This window comes from Gorilla gorilla, chromosome 13 (genome assembly GCF_029281585.2).
Source record: "Gorilla gorilla gorilla isolate KB3781 chromosome 13, NHGRI_mGorGor1-v2.1_pri, whole genome shotgun sequence".
Taxonomy (NCBI): Eukaryota; Metazoa; Chordata; class Mammalia; order Primates; family Hominidae; genus Gorilla; species Gorilla gorilla.
The window spans coordinates 63897777-63919203 of NC_073237.2; the positions used below are offsets into that span (position 1 = coordinate 63897777).

Consider the following 21427-nt stretch of genomic DNA (forward strand, 5'->3'; position numbering starts at 1 on the left):
CAGAGTCAAGGACTAGTGCTTCTGCACCTGAGAAGAACCATCTCGGGCTCCCCATCGGAAGAGCGCTTTGTCTAAGGAGGCCTCAAACTTCAGCCTCCCGACTTGCAATCTGAGTTAGGAGCCAAGCTGTGGAAGTGGACAAGTGCCCTTGGAAGATGCTGTCTCCCTATCGGAGCCGACTGGCGCACTCACCCTCCCTGCTCAGCTCAATCCATCAGCGTGTGCTGCCACTGCCATAAGTTAATCGGCTCGGGGCGGACAGCTATCAGAGATGAATCAGGGACAAGGAAAAGAGCTTAATGAAATTTTATTTTGAAAATATGGCAAGAGTCTAAGGCACTTCAAACATTTAAATACATAGAGGACCAAAGTAAATGTGACACGGTATAAAGGAATCCATAAATACAAAGAGAACTACACTGTGTTTCTCTAGAGGCAAATACAGAGCCAATTCCTCTAACACAATCCAACCTTTATCATTAGAGTTGTGCAATTAATAAAAATGATAATGTTACGTGTAGTTCTTCATGTCTTTAGTATGGAATATAAAAGTTGAAAATACTGTGTCAAGTTCATATAGATACCCTTTTTATAAAAAGTCATATATTACATCTACCTAGCTAAAACCAAATGAGAATATTCTTTCTTTTGTAAGTAAGTTTTACACTTTGAGAGTTTTGTCTAGCCCAGGCCCAAGTTACCAATGATCAAAGTCATCTCGACTTCCTTATTTTAAAATAAGACAAAAGAAAAATCGTAAACTATGCTGGAATGAGATTTTGGAAGAACTTTCTAATGGTTCCACATTTAGTAAATATAAATATTTGTGGAAAAATCTTAAAACGTCTCAGTGAGAACCAGACACTTCTTTGTGGGAGTGAACAGAAGGTGCCCCTTCAGATCAGAATTCCCTATGACTGTACAAAACGGAGCAGAGACTCAACAGCAACAGAGACTGGGTTAAAGTGTCCCCTACACAGAAGATGGCCAGAAAGGAGGTGCGTGTGCCCAGGCTAGCAGTCTCTGCACTGTGAAAGCTTCAGCCTTTAACCCCTGGGCTTGATGCTTCTGTTTGCTGGTGAGCTCAGGCACAATACATATACATTCAGTATCTGTCACCCCAACAGGAACAATTAGCAGCTTAATAGTGGCATGTAAATGAAGGGCTATTTGCATACAATCAATCAAATGAACCTCGGTGGGTGGGGCCAGGAGACGTCTTCCTTCCAAGCCTAGGGGTGCCCTAGAGACCAGGAAAGGAAAAAAACTGGGGGTTAATAAGTGACCTCAGGCAGATGTGTACCCTGTGACATAGGATCTTGGCCCACCACAGCCAACAACCAGCTGTGAGCCCGAGCCAGGAGAGCTCTGGCTGAGAACAGGGAACAGGTGTCCACAGCTCTAAGGCCAGCTGGGCTCAGCAGTGCTATGTCCGGCTGTCCTGGGAAGTCACCTTCCCACTCAGAGTGAACTGTGGACTACAGGCTGCCTGCCATCTGCTTCAGAAACAATGCCAGAACCATGGTGAAATATCCCCATGGGCTCAGGGGGTGCTATCTGGATAATTCTGCACAGAATCAAAACCTCTGTGGGAAGCTGTGAGCATATGTCTTGCAAGGACAAACAAGGCCCAGCCTCTGCTAAAGCATTAGTTCTCCTGCCTTCTGAGGGGTGGAGACAGAAAGGATGAACTCTTAAGCTCCAGACTAAAACTTCCATTTTCTGAATCAACATAAAATCTGTCTCCCGTCAATTCCTGGAGGAAAGGGGTCCACCAGTCTGGTGGATTTCAGCCTATTTACAAATGCCAAATGCACAACACTGACCGGAGACTGGGCTTTTGCAAAGTTGACATGGGCATAGAGAAGAACAGCGATGTCCTTGTGTCCTGCTTCCAGGGCGATTGAGAGCGCAGTGCTGCCATCCTTAAGATAAGATGGAAAGAACAAGCCATGTTGGGTTTCTCAAACCTCCAGACAACCGAAAGGTAATAGAACAAAACACCCTCCAATAATTGGCAAGGTTCCCCAAATATCCCTACTCGTTCGGTCTTCTGGGAAACTTTTTTGGGACCTCTAAGGGTGAAGGCCTGAGGATGTGAAGATGAATGAGGCAAGCCTCCACCCTCCAGAGGTCCCAGTTAAGAGGATTATCTTACTCAACCATTCTGCCCACCAGGAGGGGGAAGCAGAAGATGGGGATAGAAAGTTTTTTTTTCTTCTAATTATGAATGACCAGGCAAGCAGCAGTAGTGTGTGTTTAGAGACTCTGCAATTTGCCAAAGATCTTTTACCTTTCCTTTTAGAGAGGGCACTGTGATCCTAAAACCCTAACCACCTCGGTTTAAGGTTACAAGTAACATCTGTGTGTAAGCACGCAATCCCAGTGGGTTGCACAGATCCATCTTCTGGAAATAAGAGGGGAAACACTACATATGGGTGAAAAAAGCTTCCCTTAACTGCTTGTTAACTGTTTGATTTCCATTAAATTTCAGGGATTTAAATGGATATAAAGGAGTATCAAGGGAAAGAACAACACAACTTGTTTTCTGTCTAGTGTGTTTTTTGAGACAGGGTTTGTCTCCCAGGCGGCAGTGCAGTGGCACAATCACAGATCACTGTAGCCTTGACCTCCAGGGCTCAAGTGATTCTCCCGCCTCAACCACCACACCTGGATAATTTTTTTTTGTAGAGATGGGAGTCTATGTTGCTCAGGCTGGTCTTGAACTCCTGGGCTCGAGTGATCCTCCTGTCTCAGCCTCCCAAAGTGCTGGAATTACAGGAGTGAGCCACTGTGCCCAGCCTATCTAGTCTTGAAATAAGGATTTCCCTCTGGTCAGCAGCAGCAGCAGGACACAGTTCTCTTTGGTTTAATCTTATGATCCTTCCCCTCACAAGCTTTGAAAGATAATAGAAGTAAAATCAAACAAAAACCACAGCACAGCTAACAAACTCTTCCGGAAGAAAGAAGTCAGAAGCTCTCCCTCCCACAGAGGGGAAGAAGGGAATCTGCTACAGCTGCAGCTTCCGTGTGCTCCTGTGGAGATGGCTGAGTGTGAAGCTAGTCAGTCCCTCATACCAGTGAAAAACTCCGCTGGTTTTTCTCCCTACTGGCTTGGGCCCAGAAGAATCTGACCTACAAAGGATATTTTCCTAACTTTTTGGTGTTTTGAGCTAAAGAAGCTCTGATCCAAACCTGTGATCCATAGAGATAAACTTTCAAAAACGGAACCAAGCCAACCCGACCTCTGTGACCTTTAAACCATCTCACTGCCTACATGCCAGTTCCTACCTTCTACCTATCACCACTCCTCTCCTTTGGCCTAGAGACACGCAGAAGTACCCCCTTTGGTTGAGTTTCCCGGTCAAGGAGTTATCTGGAAATGTGGACAGCCTGGGAACTGGGAGAAGAGAGCAGAGTGGTGTTGATGGGACAGACTAAGCAGAAATGGGAAAATGCTTCAAGAAGTCAAGCTACTCTACAGGCTCTGGCATATGCTGTGTCACAAGCTACTCACTTTGGTGGGTCACAGTGCCTTCACTTTGGGTGGGAAAGGTTCACTATAGTAGGAACTGGTTTTAGTCACCGTGTAACCCCAGCCTCTAATGATAATCCAGATTTCCAAGTGCACCTGTCAGAAGTCACCTACACTGAATTTGATTCTGCAGTGCAAATCCATTGATTTCCCTTTAGTAGAGGGGCTCTTGGACATGCCCATTAAATCACTTTTTCATTTCATGAATTTTTGGGGTAGGGCCTATTTATTCTGCTTTGGGTACTAGTTTATGAGAGTGTTAGTTTGCACACAGTAAGTGTAGCCAAGTTGGCTGTGAAGGGAGGCACCTAGATGGCGACACAAATCCCAGAGGAGAATAGAGGAGGATTTGGTCGCTCCTGGCCAAAAGGCACTCCCAGAGCTCCCGTCCAGAGTCCCCCAGACCCCTGGCTAGGAGGCCCAATGGAGACAGCTTACGTTGTCCTCTAGGTGACCGTTGCAGCCGGGCTGGGCCAGCAGCAGCTTGACAATCTCCACGTGCCCGTGCTCGCTGGCACACATGAGGGCCGTGGAGCCCTCGTCATCCTGGATGTTGACATCAGCCCCACAGGCCAGAAGGCCCTTCACCATGTCTATCCGTCCGTGACTGACCGCCAGCATGAGGGCCGTCTGTCCCGCCTATGGGAAGAAATGACAAGGACTTCAGAAGTACGTACTGAGCTGGCAGTGGTGGCCTCTAGTGGGGCTGTGCTAGGGAAAGGGGGAAGAGTGTGGTGACAGAAGGGAAAGAACTGGCGATGGAACTACTTGGGGCAGGTGGTGGCAAGCAGGGAGAAACCAGCTTCCCATGAGCTATGAGCAAAGGAAGGGCATAAAGTAAGAAGCCAACTTCATTTTAGCGTGGAGGATGTCTCAGTAGAGTAAGGGGCTTCGAAGTTCAGGTGGTGTTTAAAAGTCAAGCTGTAGGCCTGGAGTGGTGGGTCACGCCTGTAACCCTAGCACTTCGGGAGGCTGCGGCAGGCGGACTGTCTGAGCTCAGGAGTTCAAGAGCAGCCTGGGCAACACTGAAACCCCATCTCTACTTAAAAAAAAGCCAGGGGCTGGCGCAGTAGCTCATGCCTGTAATCCCAGCACTTCAGGAGGCTGAGTCAGGTGGATCATGAGGTCAGGAGATCAAGACCATCCTGGCTAACACGGTGAAACCTTGTCTCTACTAAAAATACAAAAAATAAGCTGGACGTGGGGGTGGGCGCCTGTAGTCCCAGCTACGTGGGAGGCTGAGGCAGGAGAATGGTGTGAACCCGAGAGGCAGAGCTTCCAGTGAGCCAAGATCGCACCCCTGCACTCGAGCCTGGGTGACAGAATGAGACTTAGTCTCAAAAAAAAAGCCAGGTGTGGTGGTGTGTGCCTGTTAGTCCCTGCTACTCGGGAGGCTAAGGCAGGAGAATCACTCCAACCAGGGAGCTGGAGGTGGTTGCAGTGAGCCAAGATCACACCACTGCACTCCAGCCTGGGCGACAGAGCAAGACTGTCTCTTAAAAAGAAAAGTCAAGCTGTGAACAAATCTGGACCTGGGACACTGTTTGCTATGAAGACACTGCAACACAGAGACAGGAAGCAACAGTCACTGAGTATCTGATGGGGATGCCCAATCATTTATATGTAGGGGAACTAACAGTATTTCCATGCAAACTATGCAAATGGACGAAAGGCAAGGCAAAGGAGGGAGAAGTTTCCAGTGTGAAATTTAAGCCCAAATTTCCCTGGTATGTTTGGTCAGCAAGGAGTACCAGACTACCAGGCAGTGTATGGACTCAGGGCAGGCCTGCAAACAAGTGCACTGTGGTGGGAGCGTGGCATCTATGCCTGCTCTGCCAGAGTGGCCACCGCAGTCCTGTCTGCTGCCTACTGGTTAGGGGTGCATTCCTGAGCACAGGAACCAGGCGCACTAACCTGACTAGCTTTGGCATTCACATCCCCACAGCCAAAGAGTTCTTCCACAACCCGCATGTCCTTCTCTGCTTCCACAGCGGCGAGGGCCGCCAGCATGATCGGGGTGTAGCCTGCTTTGTTCTGGTGATCCACATTACACACATCTGCCAAAAAAAAAAAAAAAAAAGTCTCAGGAAGCAGCCCCTTCTAACAGCAGCCGCTTACGAAGCCACTGAAGGGATGGTGTTTACAGGAGCCCAGTGAAATGGTACCAGGTGGCTGGAGACCAAGAGTGACTTAGAAGGAAATGTGAGAGATGTTTTCATACTAAACCAAAAACTTTTTTTTCCCCCCTATTTCACGAGACCTGAAGCAAGAGAAACAACGGTAAGCTTCTACAGCATATCTTGTTTGCAACTGGTGGCTGAAATGCAATGGCTTGGAAGTCTGGGTGGTTGTTCTAATGGTTGCTCTTGAGAATAAACGATCATATGGAATCTAGGCACTCAGCTGTGTTTAGGAAAGTGAAGCAGGTAGTGAGCTACTCATGAACGAAGTGTTTGTAAACGCTTACGTATGGAACGTTGGACAGGGTGGTACCTACTTATCCAAACACTACTCATTCTGAGACTCTGAATTTACTACTCTGGCCTGTCGGGGGTCCTGAAAAGCAGAATTCCAATCATATAACATCCAGCTCCAGAATTTATGGTCGAGAGCAAATGCAGTTAAGTCCCCTTAACAGAATCGATGAACCAGACCTTTTCTATTCTTGTAATTCTTAAGGAGTCTTCAGGGATAAAATTATCTTTCGGGCATTTAAAAGTTCCTTCGGCACTTTCTCTGAAATGACCGGAATGTTGAGTGTTAGAAAGCGGCTTTTATGTGGGACCAAATATGAAGTTAAAATGTTCAGAATGTTTCTATCATAAAGGAAAATAAAAGGTACCATGAACATTTACCTTAAGATCCCAAAACATTTACCTTAAGATCCCAAACAACTCCATACTAAGGACATGTTTTTAAAAGTGGGTGTTTTTAATGCAGAAAATAAAAGGCCCTGTGGCAGAGAAGCAGGTGAGTTCGTGTGCGCTTTGGGGCTCCTCAGCACCTCAGACTTTGCTCTGCATAGATGCTGAAGCATCCTAGATCTACACCTTATGGAGCCAGAATCTCAGCCTAGAAGGGGGAGCAGTAACCATTAAGATAAGTGATTAACCCAAACCATCCAGCAATGGAATTAAAATTATTTAATTTGCCAAGATGTTTTATCAGCTTCTAAGGGTACACTAAGCTGTTCCTGTCAGGAGTGATAGTGAAATCTTGTTTTCAGCTTCCCTGGATATTATCTACTTCTGTTTAAACAATCACTCCGGCTGACTGTATCACCAGCTCTGTTTATAGTCTAGAAAGCCTGAAGAGGAGGGGCTTGAAATTCCTTCCTGTAAGATGGAAGCAGTTATACCCTAACATGGCTCCAAAAAGAGGGAACAAACACACTTATAAGAGAAAGGAAGGATAACTCTGCTTGGCTTTCTTCTCTGCATCAATTCCAAGTTCCCAAAACAGAGCAGAAGAGATTGGACAGTGGATGAAGACAGAATTTCAGAAAATTGGACAGTTTGATTGCATATTCTAAGGTTCACACACACTGCATCCTCATTAATCAGACTGAGATACTGTGACTTCTCTGTCACATACTAGAAATAAAAATATGTATTACAAAAATTAAAAGATTTGGGGTCTATGTGGCATCAGGCTGCTCCATTTGAACAAGAAGTTGAAAGCTCACAGTTTCTTGAGGGTACCATCTGTGTATGTGCCCCTCCCTCACTTCATGTCTAAGATGTCCACTGGCTCTATTCTGGGATAACAAGTTTCTACTATTCTATTATGGTTGAGAGACAAGCATAACATGCCTTTTGCTGTATGCTGTTTCCCCAATAACAGTATATTTTGGTGAGAATGGTGATCACTTGACCATCTGTTAAGGTGGCTTTGCTTAGTCCCCATCTTGACTAACCACACACTTCTGCAAGGACACCAGTCATGGAGTAAGGTCAAATCAAGTGGTCCACACGCACCAAGGCTGTGACCCTGGGCCTGTAAGCAGCACTCTGCCTCCTGAGTGCAAACCGGCCAAGCCCGCATGATTCAGCTCAGGAGGGAACGTGAGTCATGCTTCTTACCAGGGATACACCTCTCACTTGAATGCAGCTGAAGTGCAGCAAGAGGATCCTCAAAACCTCCTTTCAAAAACAGATCTAGAATCTGTGTCACCCAGTTTTGTTTAAACTTCAAGCCTCTTATGAATGACTCAAGAAAATTCTTGCCATGTCATGTGGAAAAGCAATAAAAAGGATTTTAGCATGGTCAGAGAATTCAGGAGTGGCTCAACCAGGTTCTCTGAGATGAGTCACAACCCAAGTGCTGTTAGAGAAGAGGGGGTGGAAGGGCAGCCAACATACCGGCATCTAACAGCAGCTTCACAATCTCGAAGTTGGAGTGGGACACGCTGTAATGGAGGGCTGTGTTGCCGTTGCCGTCTGCCAAGTTGATGACATAGCGGAGGACATCTGGGGAGATGGCCTCAAAAGCAGCTATATAGTCCCCCACCATGGCTGGAATGGCTGACTTCTGACTGGACACGCGGAACCACTCGTGCTGAAGGGTGTTCAGACAGAACCTCTGCCAAAACACCAAGTGGTCGTTAGTTCTTCTATTTATAGACTTTTTGAGACCTAGTTGAAAGCACAAGTAACCTGTCCTTTTATAGTCAAAGTATATATATGCAGTTAGAATCTGCTCTCAAAAACCAACAGCCCTAAGAGAAGCTTCAAACACCAAACTGGGACATTTCTCCTGATTTTAAACGACATGTAGATTCTAATATCTATAAAGGAGACCAGACAGCACCGTGCAGAAGCAGAGGCTCTGGAGCCAGACCACTGAGTTTCAAATGCAGGCTCTGCTACCTAAAAGCTTTATGACCCTAGGGAAGTTATTCTGCTTCCGTTTCCTCATCTGAAAAATTGGATAATACCATGCTTTCATAGTTTTTGTGATGAGAATAAACACTAAGGCTTGGCTCCATTTATTAAGCTATTAATATTATGTAATCATACTGGCCTTGCAAACAACTTTCATAGAAATTAGGAAGAAATTAACTAGCCTGCACTGAATTATGCTGCTTCCTTCCTATCCAGACCAAACTCACCTCCTTCAACTCCTCAGCACAGCACTAGGTTGGGAGACCGTACGTGTGCAGCCAACCCAATTCCCACCCCAATCCCAAATACAACTGTTCAACCATGGAAAGGGAAAATAAAAGGGAAGCCCGTCTGGAACTAATTTCATTTTCTCATCAGCTCCACTCTGACTTCCTTAGGCTGTGGACACATGAAGAAGGCACTTGCTTTGTGGATGATCAACTCAACCCTGGGTCACATGAAGCTCAATGGAGACTGAGCAGTCAGTACTGGTGATGAGGATGACTACAATGTCTTTTCAATGGGCCTTCATATGAGTTTAATATTCATTTCTGCTGTGCTTACTCTTTAAAAGTTTAAAAATATATCAAAGAAAGACAGCCTATGTCAGAAGCACCAGAACCCAAGAAGTCCTCTTGCTGTAGAGAAGGTAGAGTTGGGATTATAGAGCTTCCATCTCTTTATCATCCTGCTACTGATTATTTAGTTTTAACCATTTCAATTCCATTTTGGGTCACTTGAAAAGTGTCCCTTTTTTTTCTGTATATATTCAGATTCCTGTTTCTTTGGAGTTGTCACACTGAAAGAAGGGAAATTATGTCTTCTGGTCATCCTAATTCTATTACTGCTAAATAACTGGTGTCCTGACATGATTATCTAGCCCTGGCATTGTGTTTACTCGTCCACTACTTTTCACAACACAATACTTTAAACACTTTCACACCAAATGAAAATTCAATTAAAAAGATGTACCCATCACAGTGTGTGTGGATGACACCATAATCGGCAATTTGGAGGACGCAGGAAAACAGAATCCTTCCCAAAGGCCACGTAACCTAGTATTTTGAGAACAGTGAAAGAAAAGCGTACTATGGCTATAAAATCTGGGGTTGTAAGGCACCAGTTTTAAGTTTAGGTTAAACCTGATGGGAAATACTGACACTGCAGTGAGATTTTATGGTTTTACTAGTGACCAGGGTATAGCCAGGTATTTTCATGAATACAAATCCAAGAATTTCAATATGTAGTTCTATGTTTCCCCCTGACTAGGATTTTTTTTTTTTTTTTTTTTGAGAGGGTGTCACTCTGTCTCCCAGGCTGGAGTGCAGTGGCGTGATGGAGCACTGCAGCCTGAACTTTCTGGGCCTCCAGCTATCTTCTTGCCTCAGCCTCCCAAGTAGCTAGGACCATGGGTACATGCCATCATACCTGGCTAATTTTTGTAGAGACAGGGTTTTGCCATGTTGCCCAGGCTGGTCTCAAACTGAACTCCTGGGCTCAAGTGATCCACTGCCTTGGCCTCTCAAAGTGCTGGGATTACAGGTGTGAGCTACTGTGCCTGGACTTGACCAGCAATTTTATTTAGTACAGCTGGCCCTCTGTATCTACAGGTTCCATTTCCATAGATTCAACCACTGGCAGAGTGAAAATATTTAAAAAATATGTAATACAAAACAATACAGTATAACAACTATTTATATAGCATTTACATTGTGTTAAGTTTTTGAGGCCAGGCGCGGTGGGTCATGCCTGTAATCCCAGCACTTTGGGAGGCACGGTGGCTCATGCCTGTAATCCCAGAACTTTGGGAGGCCAAGATGGGCGGACCACGAGGTCAGGAGATCGAGACCATCCTGGCTAACACGGTGAAACCCGGTCTCTACTAAAAATACAAAAAAATTAGCCGGGTGTTGTGGTGGACGCCGGTAGTCCCAGCTACTCGGGAGGGTGAGGCAGGAGAATGGCCCGAACCTGGGAGGCGGAGCTTGCAGTGAGCCGAGATCACGCCACTGTACTCCAGGCTTTTTTTCAGACAGAGTCTCACTCTGTCACCCAGGCTTGAGTGCAGAGGTGCAATCTTGGCTCACTGCAACCACCACCTCCCGGGTGCAAGCAATTCTCCAGCCTCAGACTCCCGAGTAGCTGGGATTACAGGGGTGTACCACCATGCCTGGCTAACTTTTTGTATTTTTAGTAGAGACAGGGTTTCACCATGTTGGCTAAGCTCGTCTCGAACTCCAGACCTCATGTGATCCGCCTGCGTCGGCCTCCCGAAGTGTTGGGATCATAGGTGTCAGCCACTGCACCTGGCCCTGTATTAGGTATTATGATAAAGAAATGATTTAAAATATATGGCAGAATTTAAAGTATATGCATAGTTTATATGCAAATACTACACCATTTTACATAAGGGACTTGAGTATCTGTCCCTATTTTGGTATCCTTAGGGGATCCTACATTTTCTCAATGCACTAATAAAAAAGACAGCTGTCAACCAGTGGGTTAGTCTAGCCTATGAAAGAATGTGCACATAACTTTGACACATGAGAATATGTCATTCTTGGCCATGGTGTCAGATTAACCATTGCCATAGAAATACTTGTGTCCTATGTTGTACCATTCATGATCACTAAGGCAACCACAAACTCTTTGCTGTTTGCTCTGAATTTCTTAGACTGCGAGATGACAAGTGCGGTTATTTTTATGTTTAAAAATAGTGGCCGCCTGCATTCCACATCAGAGCATAACATACAGTTTCATAACTGAAAGGAATGCTGACCTTGGCTCAGATAGGTTTCTTTTAAAAACATATGCTAACTTAAAAAAAAAAATTCTTGGATGCTGCTCCCTGGATCTTACTGTTCTATAAATAGAAATGAAATATGTAGAAAGATGACGACTGACTGCAGTTAGCCCTCCTTTCTGTCTGCAAGTGTATGCCTCACAGATGCCTCCACCCCAAGAAAAGTCCAGGGTGGGTAAAGGATGTCCGAAGTTAGGCCTCAAGGAAATGCTGGCAGTGTGATCCATGGAGCAAGACCACATGATGTTCACCCAGCCCACTCATGCTGGAAACAGTTCAGGAGAAAAGCATGCAAGCAACAACTCTGGCAGCCCTACAGCTGGCCTTGACAATGAACCCACTCATGCACTTTGTACACACTGGGGATGGTGTTTGCAGGTCAGACTCACCATATCTTTGCTGGTCAAAGCTTTGGGGTCATTTATAGTATTTTTCAGTAAGTTGCATGCAGACAACATCTTTTCACTTAATTCATACCTGAAAGGAGAAAAAACAAGTTACGATTGGTCACAAGAAGAAAATCATTTTTATTTCAACCCAAATATATAATTTTTTTTTTGAGACAGGGTCTTGCTCTGTCGCCCAGGCTGGAGTGCAGTGGCATGATCTTGGCTCACTGCAACCTCCGCCTCCTGGATTCAAGCAATCCTCCTGCCTCAGCCTCCCTAGTAGCTGGGACTACAGGTGTGCACCACCAGGCCCGGCTAATTTTTGTATTTTTAGTAGAGATGGGGTTTCACTATGTTGGCCAGGCTGGTTTTGAACTCCTGACCTCAGGTGATCCACCTGCCTCGGCTTCCCAAAGTGCTGGGGTTACAGGTGTGGGACACTGTGCACAGCTTCAACTTTTAAAAATGTATTTTTAAAAGGCAAGTGGCCCCAAGCCCGCCTAGGCAGGTCATTATGGCACAAGGTGCTTGGGTGGAGGCAGCACAGAAATCCTTAGGGGTCTAAGGGTTACGTCCATTGTGCAGAGCCAACACCTCCAGCCAGAGATTGAGGCCTTGTTTGGGAGGGTGACATTGGGCTTCACCAATTGGCCTTTATGACATTCTGGAATAACATTTAGAGATTTTTTTTGCCATTTTTAAGTTTTTTTGTTTTTTTGAGACAAGGTCTCACTCTGTTGCCCAGGCTGGAGTGCAGTGGTGCAATCATGGCTCACTGTAGTTTTGCTGTCCCAGGCTCAAGCAATCTTCCTACCTCAGCCTCCCAAGTAACTGGGATTACACGTGTGTGCCACCGCACCCGGCTTTGTATTTGTAGAGACAGGGTTTCACCATGTTGCCCAGGCTGGTCTCGAACTCTTGGGCTCAAGCTATCTGCCTGCCTGCCTCAGCCTCCCAAAGTATTGGGATTATGGGTGTGAGCCACTGTGCCCAACCTGTTCTAAGTTTTTAAAAAATATTTTTAATCTTAAGGGGGTTGAAGGAGACCCAAATTACTTTTTTTCTGAGACAGGGTCTTGCTCTGTCACCCAGACTGGAGTGCACTGGCTCACTGCAGCCTCAACCTCCAGGGTTCAAGTGATCTTCCCACCTTATCCTCCAGAGCAGCTGGCATGTGACACCATGCCCAGGTAATTGATATTTTTGTAGGGATGAGGTCTTACTATGTTGTCCAGGCTAGTCTCAAACTCCTGTGCTCAAGCGATCCTCTTGCCTTGACTTTCCACAAACTACCATATATCCATTGTGCTGACCAGTAAACCACACATCTGAACCCACATTTGGTGACTCAAGTGTTTAACCCATATGAAAAGTAAAAAAATGACATATGGTATATAAATTACATCTCAAAGCTGTTAAAAAGCCATGTGAAACACTTGGAAATATAAACTAAAAACACTTACCTTGTGTTAATGCAGTTAAACTTTCATTTGCCAAATTAAATAGAGGTAAGTTTTCTGAAATGTTCTATTTATATTTCACATAGTGAAAAACCATACTGAAGTTTCCACCTTTTCTACTCTCTATTTTATGAGCATCAAATCCTTATCTAAGGGTCTTGAAAACTTACATTTTGAGGCACATGTTTCAGCCAACCAGAGTGTTTTTCAGCTACTATTTATGATATACCCAACTCTGTTCTTGTGATATTCTTGATCATTCAATGTGTAACAAAATACAAACATGTAAGTGATATGCATCATCTTTACAGTATATGTGATCTTTGGCTGAGGGCCTCATCCACACAATGATCCTGTAATAATGATACTGACACCTGTATCAAGATAAATGGCTAAACATAAAATCTGAAATCTTAAAGTATGCTGGCCACCAAAAAATTAAAATGTCTTTAAATATAAGGTAAGGTGTTCAAACAATGGAAGTTTTAATGGATTGTGGTTCCATATGTTAAATTATATAGCAGAGTTAAGGTTTCAGAAAACAAGGGTGATTAGGTATCAGGCCATTCTACCATAAGAGATCTAAGAGTTGCAATACTCTGCACTTGTATATATTAGTATCTCAAGATGTGTATACCTCTGAGGAACAGATAAAAGCAAACATTTAATTACAAAAGCTCTGAACTGGCCAACTCTATTGCCAAAGTACATTAAATGTGGGAGGGGCAAGGGAGGGAAGGGGAATGTACCACACCTCTCTCTGATTTCCACCTTCTCAGGTTCACATTCTTGAACCTGCATTTCATCTTCCACCCTGGCAGACTTCAAACCTTCAATATTAACTGCATGGTGCCCTTCTGCCATTCCCGGAGTGTCTTCATCCTCCTCCTCTTCCTCTTCTTCAAGAGGATACTCAATGACATCACACTCGTCATCTGACTCGGAAGAAGAGCTTTCATCTGAGCTGGAATCATCACTTGAAGTTGTTTCATACCTAGGTGGCAATTGGGATTTCAGGAGATGCAAGGTGTGCTCACGAAGACCCAGTGATAGAAATTTCTATGAAGGGATTTGCTAATTGACTCCAGAAATTTCACTAGTGGTTTTAGATCCTGCACTTAGAAGTTCAAAGTAAGGTCTATTTAAATGCCTCGTGGTTTTGAATGGACTCTAACTTAAATTGGTAATCGGTATCATATGACCAATTGGTATCATGTAACACTTGTTAAAGAAAATAATGGCATCTCCGGCTTAGTATAAATCAAAAGAAAACATACTTTATGGAAAACAGATCGGTAGGTGCTAACTTTTTGTCTCCCCCACCCCATTTCTTCCTATTTCATCCTATTAATTCTCCCAGTATCAAGGTGAATAAATTACATAGGCAATCAATAGTTTTTCTGGTGTATGCCCTCCAAAATCTCCTGGCCATTATCACTGAATAAAACTTCTAGATTTAGAAAACAGGCACCATAAGGTTAAACCTTAATGGTACACTTTGTATTATTTCTTTCTTGTGGGCGCCATGGATCAATTCATTGCTTTGATTCAATTGTAGGACAACAAAGGGACTTAACTATGTACGTGGGCCAATGGAAAGAGAAGGAACAAACAATAACCATTCTATTTAGAAAGCAAACTGGTGATGTGGTTATCAATTGTGAAAGGCCCTACAATTTGGGTCGTAAACATGGAGAGCGAAGCAAAAGGACCCATTTTGAAGGAATAGATGGCGATCGTTGGCCCAGAGAGTGATGCTCTCAGTCTTTTCCTGCTCAGTTGTGAGTTCTCATATAGGTAAGTACAAGTTGTCCAACACAGTGCAGGAACCCTGCTGCATTCGCTGAAGACTATTTCTTTCAGATCAGAGGTGAGGAGATGTAAACCGCTCAGCTTCATCAGGTATCCTTAAGAGAGTGACAAATCCTTAAAGACAGCACCAGAGGAAAGAAAAGCCCAAATGCACCTTTCTGCCTTTCTGAGGAGGGAATCCTTCATCACTGCGCTGTGGCCGCTTCCCCGACTAGGCACCTTGAAATGTGACTTAGGCAGGAGGCAAAGGAGACTGACAGCATTAGCCTCTAGAACCACCATCTTTCCTTACCCTCCATTAATGCCAACAAACTGAAGATTCTTTTTTGCGCCATTTGAATCTTTGTTACCATCTTTCTTCTTCATGATGGACTTCAGTGTACTTTCATTGTTTGTACATGCTGTGAAAAAGTCAAGGCAATAAAAATGAAAACTCCCATACATGTTAAATGATCTTTTTTCCTGTACAGTTCTTTTCTCATGCATGTAAATGTAGATCTTGGCATATATATGTGAGAAGTTTCCACAAAATTCAATGGGAAAGTGTGTGCATGCAAAGAAAATAATTCAAAGTTCCATTAATAACATTCTTCACATGGGAAAAAAATCAATTAGTACTTCCAGACATAACAAAGCCAGTGAAAATTGACATTCGTATCCGGCTTTATTGCTTATAAAGTGATGTCGTGTCTCACGAGCCTCAAGGACCATTTACGTACTAAACAGGGATTATTATTTTTCTTCAGCTGAGATAACCTGAAAATACTTATGCCTGCCAGAACGTGAATAAAATGCTATTTAAAATATTTCATAATTTATAATATCAGGTAAGCTTTCTTGTACAGCTTTCTTTCTTTGGTAATTTTGAGACAGGGTCTCTTTCTGTCACCCAGGCTGGAGTGCAGTGGCGTGATCTCAGCTCACTGCAACCTCCACCTCCCAGGTTCAAGTGATTCTCCCACCTCAGCCGCCGGAGTAGCTGGGACTACAGGTGTGCACCACCATGCCTGGCTAATTTTTGTATTTTTTAGTAGAGACGGGGTTTCACCATGTTGGCCAGGCTGGTCTCGAACTCCTGGCCTCAAGTGATCTGCCTGCCTTGGCCTCCCAAAGTGCTGGGATCACAGGTGTGAGCCACCATGCCTGGCCTCTTTGGTAACCTTATTTAAAGATATTCTGGGCCTACCTTCCAAATAACGATATTAACTTTCTTCCAGGTCAATTTAAAAGGTACATTGACATTAAATTGGAATGCTGGCAATGCTGGCCCTAGAATCCTGATGCCAATGACTGTGAGTGAGAAAAGTTACCATAGAGGCCAGCGGCGATCTGGTCATCTGTCAGGTTCAGTGGAGACAGCGTACCTTCCTGAGTGGGGAAGGCATCCAGGCTGCTGATTGGCTTTCCTTCTGAGGTCCCCACTTCTTGCTCAGGCTGGGATGTCTGGGAGCTTAAGGGACTTCCTGACTGAAGGCCTCCACACTTACAGGTATATCCCAAATAATTGCCTATCAGGAAAAAGAAAGGTACAGAGTGTGTGATGCTAGGACTGAAAAAGCAGGCTTAAAAAAAAACAATTCTTGCAATTCATAATTTAAAATGGGACGATTATCCCAGCCACCAAAACTCAGAAGCCCCTTTGACTCTCCAGCTTTCCTGATTTCATTAGCATAGGCAGACTGCCGAGCCTCGTCATTCTAACTCCATAGCACCTCTTCTTTTCTCTGTTTTGGCTGCTACCATCGTAGCCTTGGTTTCTAGTCATGGAAGTAGCATTCTTACTGCCCCTCTTCCATTACTATTTGCACTCTGGCACAATGCTCCAGAGCATTACTCCCAGCCAGCTCCAATGCCATCATTATTCCAGCTAAAACAAAATGTGACAACGCCTAAAAAGCACCCACTGCTCAGGAAATGTAGTCCACATTGCAGAGCCAGAGATTCTAAACTATCCATAACCTGGTACTGGCTGACCCCCCCGCCAACTTCATTTCCCACTCCTCCTGTCGTCCTTACTGGGACAGGGACTGCATCCCATTAAGTGCCAGTACTCGCTGTATAGAGATGCAGGTCTCTTGTTTCCTGGCAGCATGCCTCAGCTTATGCCCTTCTACTACCTGGAATACCTTTCTTCCCCCATCTTCACACAGCCGCACCCTCCCATCACTGCCTCTTCAGACCCTTCCCTGATCTCCTTCACTAACAATGTTCTTGCCCTGAACTCTCACAGCCCATCTTTTGTACCTTCTCCTGGGATCTGTGATACAATGTACAAGATGACTTGTATGATGGTTTTAGACTCCCCTGTAGATGGTAAACATTTTGAGGGCATCAAACAGTTCTGATCAACTTTCTCTTAACAAATCTACTAGAGTGCTTTTGTATATGTTAGCCACTTAAAATCTGTATACTGACCGAAGCAATTTGGATTAAATAATATTTTGTAATTAATGTATACAGATATGTCAATGAAAAGAGTCAAACTCTGTAAAAAAGAGGTCTACTCTGAGCCAAGTATGAATGACCAAGGCCAAAAGCACAATCTCATGAGGTCCTGACAACATGTGCCCAAGGTGGCTGGGTTACAGCTTAATTTTATACATTTTAGTGGACTAGAAGTTACAGGCAAACACAAATCAATACATGTAAGGTATACACTAGTTTAGAAAGGTGGAAGAACTCAAATAAGGGTGGGCTTCCAGGTCTTCGGTAGATTCAAAGATACTCTGATTGGCAAATGGTTGAAAAAGTTAACTTATTATCTAAAGGCCTGGAATCAACAGAAAGGAGTGTCTGGGTTAAGATAAGGGGTTGTGAAGACCAAGGTTCTTATTATGTAGATGAAGCCTCCAGGTAGCAGGCTTCATCTACATAGATGGTAAATGTCTCTTTTCAGACCTCTATATAGATGGCAAACGTCTCTTTTCAGACCTAAATAGGTACCAGACTCTGAATCTTTCCTGGATCAGGAAAAGGCCTGGACAGGTAAGGGGATTCTCTACATAGTGTAGATATTCCCCACAAGAGACAGCCTTGCAGGGCCATTTCAATATACATCGAAGAGGCCGGGAGCAGTGGCTCATGCCTGTAACCCCAGCACTTTGGGAGGCCAAGGCAGGTGGATCACCTGAGGTCAAGAGTTCGAGACCAGCCTGGTCAACACGGTGAAACCCCGTCTCTACTAAAAATACAAAAATTAGCCAGGCATGGTGGGGGGTGCCTGTAGTCCCAGCTACTTGGGAGGCTGAGGCAGGAGAATGGCTTGAACCCGGAAGGTGGAGGTTGTAGTGCCTAGATTGTGCCATTGCACTCCAGCCTGGGTGACAGAGTGAGACTCCATCTCAAGAAAACAAAAGAAACAAAACAAAAAAAGACAAAAATACATCGAAGAAATATATTTTAGGGTAAAATACTTCAATTTCTTTTAGGGTCTGCTGTCATGTGATGCTATAGGAGAGTCAGGTTGGAATTTGTTATCGTATTGCTATAAAGAGTCTGTCACTTCTAAGATTTCTGTTTTAATGTTAATGCTGGTCAGTTGTGCCTGAATTCCAAAGGGAGGAGGGTATAATGAGGCATGTTTGACACCTCCTTCCCATCATGGCCTGAACTAGTTTTTCAGGTTTACTATGGAATCCCCTGGCTGACAGGAGGGATCTATTCCGTTGGTTAGGGGGCTTAGAATTTTATTTTTGGTTTACAGATATATTGTAGAATTTTCAATGTGGGTGATGTGGAAAAATGTTTGTAATATATGGTTAATTGAAAAAAGCAGATAATAAAATTCCATGTATTGTGTGATCCTATTAAAATACATTACCACACACACACACACACACACGAAAAGTTATCTGACTCTGTGCTAAATGAAACAGCTATGGTAGTTTTAATTTTTCCCTGGATTAGGCTGGGCGTGGTGGCTCATGCCTGTAATTCCAGCACTTTGGGAGGCTGAGGCAGGTAGATTACTTGAGGTCAGGAGTTTGAGACGAGCCTGGCCAACATGGTGAAACTCCATCTCTACAAAAATACAAAAATTAGCTGGGCATGGTGGTGAGTGCCTGTAATCCAGAGCTGCTCGGGAGGCTGAGGTAGGAGAATCACTTGAACCCGGGAGGCAGAGGTTGCAGTGAGCCAAGATCGTCCCACTGCACTCCAGCCTGGGCGGCAGAGCGAGACTCTAATTAAAAAAAAGAAAAAAATTTCCTTGGATTTGCCATTTTTTCTATAGTGAATATGGGTTAACTGTGTTCAAAATCACTTTTAAAAATGAAAAATTATTTCACTTGTCTAAAAGTTTTATCCTAAGGATGTACAAACAGATACAGAAGGCTATTGTTTCCATGTTTAAAACAGTAAAAAGAGGCAGACAGTCTGCTTGTAAGAAACAACCATATAAGCACTGGTATATTTATACAAAGGAATTCTATATGGCCATTACAAATCTTGATATAGGAGAATATTAACATAGATGAGCATGATGTGTATTAAAAATAGGTCATACAATAATACGGAGAAAATAAACCTACTTTGGTAAATAATTTTTTATTTTAATTGAGAGAGTGTCTTGTCTTGTGCTGTTGCCCAGGCTGGAGTGCAGTGGAGCAATCCTGGCTCACCGCAACCTCTGCCTTCTTGGTTCAAGAGATTCTTGTGCCTCAGCCTCCCGAGTAGCTGGGATTATGGGCACCTGCCACCATGCCTGGCTAATTTTTGTATTGTTAGTAGAGACGGGGTTTTACCATGTTGGCCAGGCTGGTCTTGAACTTGTGACCTCAGGAAATCTGCCCGCCTTGACCTCCCAAAGCGTTGGGATTATAGGCATGAGCCACCATGCCTGGCCTTAGTTTCAATTTTTGTCTCCGTTCAAGTTTTTTTCTTTCGAGACAGAGTCTTACTCTGTTGCTAGGCTACAGTGCAGTGGTGCGATCTTGGCTCACTGCAACCTGCGCCTTCCCGGTTTAAGCAATTCTCCTGCCTCAGCCTCCCGAGTAGCTGGGGCTACAGGCAAGTGCCACCATGCCTAGCTAATTTTTGTATTTTTAGTAGAGACTCGGTTTCACCATGTTGGCCAGGTTGGACTCGAACTCCTGACCTCAGGTGATCCACCCGCCTCAGCCTCCCAAAGTGCTGGGGTTAGAGGCGTGAGCCACTGTGCCTGGCCTCTCAGTTCAAGTTTAATGGAAACTAGAAAAGATCAATGGGCTTATTCCCTCTAATGATACATCACACAAATCAGCGGCCTGCCCCACAACACAGCTCAGGCCATTCCCACCAAAAGAAAGGCTGGCCTCTCCACCCTTTGTAGGAAAGGCCTGCCTTATAGCACACCAGAATTGATCTGAATCTGAAGTCTTATGTTTGACTCATGGGAAAAAAAAATACAAAAGAGGTTTTGTTCTCATTGCTGCCTACTGGCATTAGTAAATAATTATATTTACATATATATGTATTAGAAAAATCATGGAAGGATATACAGGAAACCCATTTAACACTGCTTTGCTAAGGCTAAAGAGTCACAGGCTACTATAACTTTTTTCTTTTTGTCTCTAGTATTTCCTAAATTATACTTTATAAATTACTAACAAAAATTAAACATTTAAATCTACTCACAATGTCAGGTGATTACAACTTTATCCCTTTCAAAGTAAAGCTCTGAAATCTCTTAGATTCTTAGAAGAAAAGCAGCTTAAGTGTTGATTGTATTTTGAGGCAATATGAAGAAAAAGAACGAATAACGAGCCCTAAAACTGCTCTGAGTTCTATTCTTCATAAGAATCACCTGTGACATTGGCTAAAATGCAGATTCCCAGGCACATGCTGCCAGAAGATCATTCTGCAGTTCTGGGATGGGGGCCAAGTGATAGCATTTCTGACATTCCCCACCACCTACAAGAATCACTGATGCAGGTGGCCCACTTTGAAAACTGGTTTAAAACAATGATGCTATAGTAAAAGAGTGAGAGCTGGCAAAAAATTCAATGTAAGGCATTAGAGATCATCTAAATTTTTTTTTTTTTTTTTTTTTTTGAGACAGAGTCTTGCTCTGTCACCCAGGCTGGAGTGAGGGCTGTGGCGTGATCTCAGTTCACTGCAACCTCCGCCTCCCGGGTTCAAGCGATTCTCCTGCCTCAGCCTCCCAAGTAGCTGGGGCTACAGGTGTGCACAACCATGCCTGGCTAATTTTTGTATTTTTAGTAGAGACCGAGTTTTACCATGTTGGTTAGCCTGGCCTCAAACTCCTGACCTCAAGGGATATCACCTAATTTTTAATTCTCATACTTCCAGCTAAGGATTCTGAAGGCCAGCTAGGTTCAGGACTTGCCCCAGGCCACAGAGCTGAACTAGAACTCACATTTCCTAATTCTGTGAACAGTCCCTTGTCCACAAATCAACAGCACGATGCTTTCTCCTTTAGCTGTGGGACATGGGGGCTACCTGGACGATTCCTTTACAACTCCAACTTCCTCCTCAACACACATACACACAATACTGAATTCAGTGGCCCAAACAACGTTTAACACTATGTGACCTGATGTCCCCTA

General features: G+C 44.1%; 1 protein-coding gene across 26 annotated transcripts in view; it reads right to left on the reverse strand.

Moving 5' to 3' along the window:
• Nucleotides 1-291: 291 nt before the first annotated feature.
• The window catches only part of KANK1 (KN motif and ankyrin repeat domains 1), a 242537-nt gene continuing 221401 nt past the window's right edge, over nt 292-21427 (reverse strand). For 12 of the 26 annotated variants that reach the window (XM_031014270.3, XM_055350714.2, XM_055350717.2 and 9 more), the window contains 9 exons: nt 16193-16390; nt 15175-15283; nt 13825-14064; nt 11611-11698; nt 7897-8116; nt 5450-5592; nt 3974-4174; nt 1827-1925; nt 292-1243 (listed from right to left, as the gene is read on the reverse strand). In XM_031014270.3, the coding sequence (XP_030870130.1) occupies nt 1181-1243; nt 1827-1925; nt 3974-4174; nt 5450-5592; nt 7897-8116; nt 11611-11698; nt 13825-14064; nt 15175-15283; nt 16193-16390 (1361 nt within the window). In that variant the 3' untranslated portion in view covers nt 292-1180. Of the gene's footprint in view, nt 1926-3973; nt 4175-5449; nt 5593-7896; nt 8117-11610; nt 11699-13824; nt 14065-15174; nt 15284-16192; nt 16391-21427 lie in introns of all 26 variants that reach the window. The other 14 variants (XM_055350725.2, XM_055350719.2, XM_055350720.2 and 11 more) reach the window with 4 other exon arrangements.